The sequence below is a fragment of the Notechis scutatus genome, chromosome 2 (genome assembly GCF_049901735.1).
Source record: "Notechis scutatus isolate UNSWTSFEM ecotype Mainland chromosome 2, rNotScu1.2, whole genome shotgun sequence".
Taxonomy (NCBI): Eukaryota; Metazoa; Chordata; class Lepidosauria; order Squamata; family Elapidae; genus Notechis; species Notechis scutatus.
The window spans coordinates 171,498,541-171,504,540 of NC_142010.1; the positions used below are offsets into that span (position 1 = coordinate 171,498,541).

Genomic DNA, 6,000 nt, shown 5'->3' on the forward strand with positions numbered 1-6,000 from the left:
ACATAAGCACACATAATGGTCCATGAAGCTCCCTGTTAGAACACAAGCATTTCTCAAAAATATTGGTTTTGACAAATGTCAAAAACATGGGAACAGATGAACATTCCACATGAACAAATTGCTAATCTTAAAATGTTTCTGATATTGTAACACACTACATATAAGAGTTAAAGTTAAAGTTTAATCCAAATGGATTAAAACATATTTTTACCTTTCCCAAAAACTGCCGACACAAGCATTTTATATGAAAATTAAAAACCATGAACTCTGCAAATGCTTGAATGCTTGCTCCTTAAAAAAAAAACCTTAACCTAGCATCTATAGTGACTCAAGCAGTTAGAATTATTTTCATATGACTCAGGTTATTGCATCATAAACAAACCTTGTTTCCCCAGCTCTTTATCTAAGGGATTAAAGTTTCTTTTCTCTCTTAGAGATCTGAAAATACAATCACTATCTATTATGTACTCTTACCACAATTGCAACAAGTCATGTGGACCCCCAGCTAGGCAGATATAAAGCAGCTGAGTCCCAAGCAATTTGTTCTTATTCACCAGAAAAGCCTAAATATATGAATATTGTAATATTCATATATTGTAATATGAATATTATATTCATATTACTTGTAATATTTCAGATAGGGAATTAGAGTCCAGCACTTCGCAGGATATTGAGAATGGATAGAAAGTTCCAAAACCAAGCATAACCAATCATAATTGGCTTGTCTAAAGACAGCACAGCAACAGAGAGTGCGTCCATCAAAAGAAGAGAAGGAGCTGTAAAGTCTAAAATGTTTGAAGCTTGGTTCAAGAGTTTATCTACGGTATGTGCCTCTCAGAAGAAAAGATGCCTCTCAGAACCACTGTTATTAACCGTTTGCACAGCAAAAAGAAAAAAAAATACTTGAAAGTATTCTATTCTATGAGGAACAGAGAGCATCTATATCAGAAAGAAGACTTTTTCAATAGATCAGTATTGACAATTTATTAGTTCAGACAATTGTATAATGCATACTAAAGGAGAAAATGTGAGGACACAAAATTTGACTTAACCAATGTGTTTCCAGTAAGAAATTGGTTCATATTCGGGCTCTGTAACAGTAGCACAAATCCCTGTCTAACCACACACACAAGCTGACAAAGTTCACTCATACATACACGTTTACTTCTAGACAGAAATAGATCCGGCATAGCAAATTTGCTTAGGAAGGCTAAGGTTCACCTCCTGATTCAGCCATGAAGCTCACAGGATGCCCTTGAAAAGTCACTGTCTCTTGACATATACAACAATGTGGATGTGAATACTAAGGGATAAGCCCATACTTAGCACCATGCACTCCACTCCTTGAATGCAATAAGGGCAAAGTCCAAATATACACATATATATGCACAAATACTTTTCAGGAGTCCACACCTCCATGAAGAAAGGGACTGTGTTGGCTCACATGCAGCATGCAGTTTTGCATACTACTGATTTAAGCAATTATAATTATTGCAACAACTAGCCCTAACTAGTTCACACTCACTCTCAACCTCAGTCTATTCTCCTTCAGTCTTTTTCATCCATTCTGCTGAAACCTATCACTATTCTTTCCTAGCATATTGCCTACCAAACCAAATATGCATACTCTAGAGTTTAGGTTAAACCCTAAAGTCCAGGGCTGTTGTTTTTGGAGTCATATTGACTCCCGATGATTGCCTGAACAAACCCCTGAGGTTTTCTTTGCAAGAATTTAAAAAGTATTTTGCCATTGCCTACTTCTTGGGACTGAGTGTGTGTGACTGGCCCAAGGTCACCCCAGCTGCTTGCCTGCCTGAGGCAGGATTAGAACTCAGTTTTCCTAGGGTTTAGCCCGATACCTTAACCATTAGACCTAACTGGCTATCGCATGTGTCAAAAAATGTAATTGGGGGGTGCGTGGACTCTCAAATAAGCCTGAACTGATTTCATGATATAGAAAGCACTTTCACACCACCTTTAAAATAGTGCTTCTGAACAGCGGTTTGCTCATCCAAACAAAAGGCTGCATTATAAACAGAGATGTGACAGCCTGAACGTGAAAATCAGGCAAGTGTGAATCTGCCTGTTAATGTAAGCAAAATACCACGAAGTTTTCCTAGCTTTCTCAAATCTAATTAAAGTTCATGCATCCAAGCGTTATATCAACAATTGCACAGCAATCTAGTGCGTGGGTAGAAATCCTACACATGCCTCTGGGAACCAAGGTTGCAAAATCAGCAATTCACCCTGGCACGTGAGAACTAGACCCCCCCAAAGACCGTCCCTTCCCCGTTTTCAAAGGCAGCAGGAGGCAGAGCGAGCGAGCGAGCGCGGGTGTCACTTACTTTCTCCTTCTTGGTTAAAGAGACGCTGCCACCGCCGCCCTCCCCTTGTTCGCCACACTTGTTGAGCTTCTTCTTTCCGGCTCCGCCAATTCCCGGCGGGCTCCAGGTGATGGGGACGCCGCTTCCGCCCTTAGCGCCTTCGTTGCTTTCTATTTTGATTAGCCGGTGCTTGGGGGAAATGTACTTGACCGACGCGGAGTCGGGCGGGGTGGCAGCGCGGCGTTCGCTGTGGCTGCGGAAGAGCTGAGGCGAAACCGAGGCCGTCGAGGGGGTGGGGGCGACGGCGGCGCTGCTCCCGCCGCTGCTTACTCCGCCGCTGCCGCCGCCGCCGCCGCAGCAGGACGAGGACGAGAAGGGCTTGGGACCGGCCGACTCCACCAGCAGCTCCTCCGGCGCGCAATACTCGGCTCGGCAGAGCGCCCTCAGTTTGCGCAGCGACGAGCCCGGCCCGCTGTAAGGGTCCTCGAAGTCGCGCTCCTTCTGAGCGCGGTAGGCGCGGAGCAGGTCGCTGGTGTCGTGGCGCGGGAAGCACGGCGACGTGTGGTGGTGGTGATGGTGGTGGTTGTGGTGGTGGTTGTGATGCCCTCCGCCTCCCGCTCCCGCCGTGCCGTTCCGCTTGTCCCGATAGTCCGGACGGGGCGGTTGCGGAGGGCTCTTGGTCTTGTTATTGCCCAGGCTGAAGTATTTGTTCAGCCATTTGGCCATGACGGCACCGAGGCGGGCGCCCGGCTGCCTCCCTAAGGCACGCCGCCCGCGCCCATGGAGACCCCGAGGAACCGTGCGCCGCCGCTCAGGGCTGCACGCCTTGGCGTCCCTCCGGCTCGGGCGGCTGTTCTTGCAGCTCCCGTCCCTCCATGGGACCCCGCTTCTTCAGTCCAGCCGTCCGCTCCCGGCCACGCCAGAAACTTTTCCCCCGGGGAGATCCCTTCGCGCCCTCGAAAGCGAGGACTGGGAAAGCCCCCCCACCCCCTCGTCTCCGACCTCGCTCCGGGCTGGGCTGGGCTCGCTTCTTCTCTCGCCTCAAAGGCGCCGCTTTCCTGCCTTCCCTGAACTTTGCCGAGTTGCCCGCAGGACCTGACGCACGCAGGCTGGGGCTGCAGCGGCTCCTCCTCCCCGGCGCCCTGCCTTCGAGGCCCTGCGCCGGACGGCCGTATCCAAGCTCCTGTGAAAAGAGACTCCCTTCCGCGTTCGCCGCTGGCTGCCTCGCGCGTCCTCTCGCGCTGGACTCACCTCCTGCTCGCCCGCCCGCCCGCTCAAGGCAGCTGGGCCTACGCTCAGCACGCACCGGCGGGGCGGGGCTTGCGCACCGAGATGCCCCCGCCCTCTTCTCAAGCGGTGAGAGTGAGAAGGAGGAGGAAGAGGAGGAGGGCGGGTGCCTTTTCCTCCTGGCGGGCGATCGTTGTCGTTGAAAGCGGGGAATTTCCAAATAGGACGCGGCTCTCCGGTTGCGCCTGTCCCCGAGACGATCGCCTCCTAGCAAGGGTCGTGTAGGAGGGGTCCCGAGGGCCGATCTCTGGTGCCGAAGTTGGTTTGCGTACACCTTGCGCGACTTCTCTTTGCCAATCTTCGGTTGTCATTGTGCGCACGCGAAGGGCGGTCCTGCAGTTGGAGAAGCACCTGTAACAGCATCAGATTTGGGTTTTTTTAAAAAAAACAAAAAAAAAAAACAAAAACCAGGGGATGAGGAACCTGCTGGAATGTGGAGGCACAAGCCCAATCGCATACTAAAATGTTTGCTCCGTGTAGTTTTCGGTCACTAGCGAACAAGGCATCTGCCTTAAACTACACTTTTAAGTCTTCATTCAATCCAAAACATTTTCCAGAACTGAACACGCATGGGAATACTTTGCTCATGTTCAACCTTTTCTGGCTAAGGGTTGTATAGTAACAGGTGCTGTTTCATTCCTTTGCATTAATTCCTCTCCTTTTCCCGTCACTGAGAGCAACTGCCGCATGACTGATTTCAGTGCTTTGCAGAGAGAAATTAGCACACCTTGAAATTAGCAAGATGAACACAAAGCCTGCCGTGAAATGCGATTGGCAGAACTGGACTGCTATCTGCCATATCTTTATTATATTTATACACTTTATTAAGCCAGGTGTACAAAAATATACTTTCAGGATCTTCAAATTGCTTAATTAAAGGTTGGAGGAGGAATGAAGAGAATCTAAACAGAGAAATAACTAGTAAAGGCATTAAAGTCCACACGGCCAAAATACCATTTTTAGGTCCACTACTACTTTAGGCCAGTCAACCTCTCATTGATCTACCTCCAATCTGTAAACTGGGAGTGCAGGCTAGTTATAGAAAAGAAAGTGGGGACAAATGAACTTCACAGTGAAGTCTTGCTTCCACTGAGCTGTGGTGGCACAGTGAATGCAGTATTGCAGGCTAATTCTGCTGACTGCAAGGGGTTTGATCCTTACTGGCTCAAGGTTGAAGTTAGATGAGTTAGCAACCATGGTGGCATAGTGGTTAGAATGCTGTATTGCAGGCTAATTCTGCCAACTGCCAGCAGTTCGATTCTCACCGTCTCATGGTTGACTCAGCCTTCCATCCTTCCGATGTTGCTAAAATGAGGATCCAAATTGTTGGGGGCAATATGCTGATACTGTAAACCTCTTAGGGAGGGCTGTAAAGTACTGTGAATTGGTATATAAATCTAAGTACTATTGCTATTTTCTGTGCAAACAAAGGATGCTCCAACCAGTGAAGCAATTGCACAGCCTGAAATGCTAGGGACCAAGGACTTCTGCCATGGCAGCGTGAAGCTCCTGTATGGAAAGATAGAGTACACGTTTGGAGAAATGTTTTAAATTTTTCTATATATGTTTTTATTGCTTGTAAATCACCTATAGCAAGTAGGTGGCCATATAAATTGAATGAATGAATGAATGAATGAATTAATTAATTAATTAATTTGTATGTTGCTGGGGGGAGGGTTCCCACATTGAATAAAACATATTGATTTGGTTTTATTGTTTATTAACTTTATATGCCACTTACCTCACCATTGAAGCAACTCTGGTTTTGGTTTCATGCAACATTTGAACGTGTGGTTGACAGCTTAGCTTTTTTGTTGTTCCTAGATTTATATTGTCCCTTTCATTCTGGACATTAAGGCATGTATAGCACACTTTTGTTCTTCCACAACAAAAACCTTATGAAGTAGGTTGGTCTGAGAAAGTGGGGGAATGGCCCAAAGTCACTCATTGACCTTTGGTGGGTTTCTTTCTACTCTATAGCTCTACAGTAATCCATTATTAAAGCAAATTATTGATAGCAAAGGGAATCTAGAGATTCCACTAACTGCCTCATGCAGATGCGAGCCATAAATGAAAGAGATAAAGTAATGTGGTGGATGTAATGAGATTTTAGCACTTTAGTCTTATCAAAAATTGGCAGCCAGCAAAATGGTCTACAAGGAAGGTAGCTGTTTTATATGTCTGTTTAGCCCACAGATTTCTTTTTAAAATTAGCATGGTGGAAGAGAAACCAGCAAACAATGAAACCTGCACATCTACCATGTTCAGCAGAAAAACTCGAATGCCTCTGGTGGGCATGGCTAATCCATCCTCAAAATGACACTTTTAAACACATAGCAATTTACAGGGTCTCGGTCCGTTATATTTCCATATCTGCATACTTCTAATA

At 46.6% G+C, this 6,000-nt stretch overlaps 1 protein-coding gene across 1 annotated transcript in view; it reads right to left on the reverse strand.

The window, feature by feature from the left end:
- Positions 1-5,176, reverse strand: part of SHB (SH2 domain containing adaptor protein B) — a 179,093-nt gene extending 173,917 nt beyond the window's left edge. Inside the window, exon 1 of the mRNA XM_026672938.2 lies at positions 2,346-5,176. Coding sequence (XP_026528723.2) covers positions 2,346-3,050 — 705 coding nt within the window. The 5' untranslated portion in view covers positions 3,051-5,176. The remainder of the gene's footprint in view (positions 1-2,345) is intronic.
- Positions 5,177-6,000: the final 824 nt, after the last annotated feature.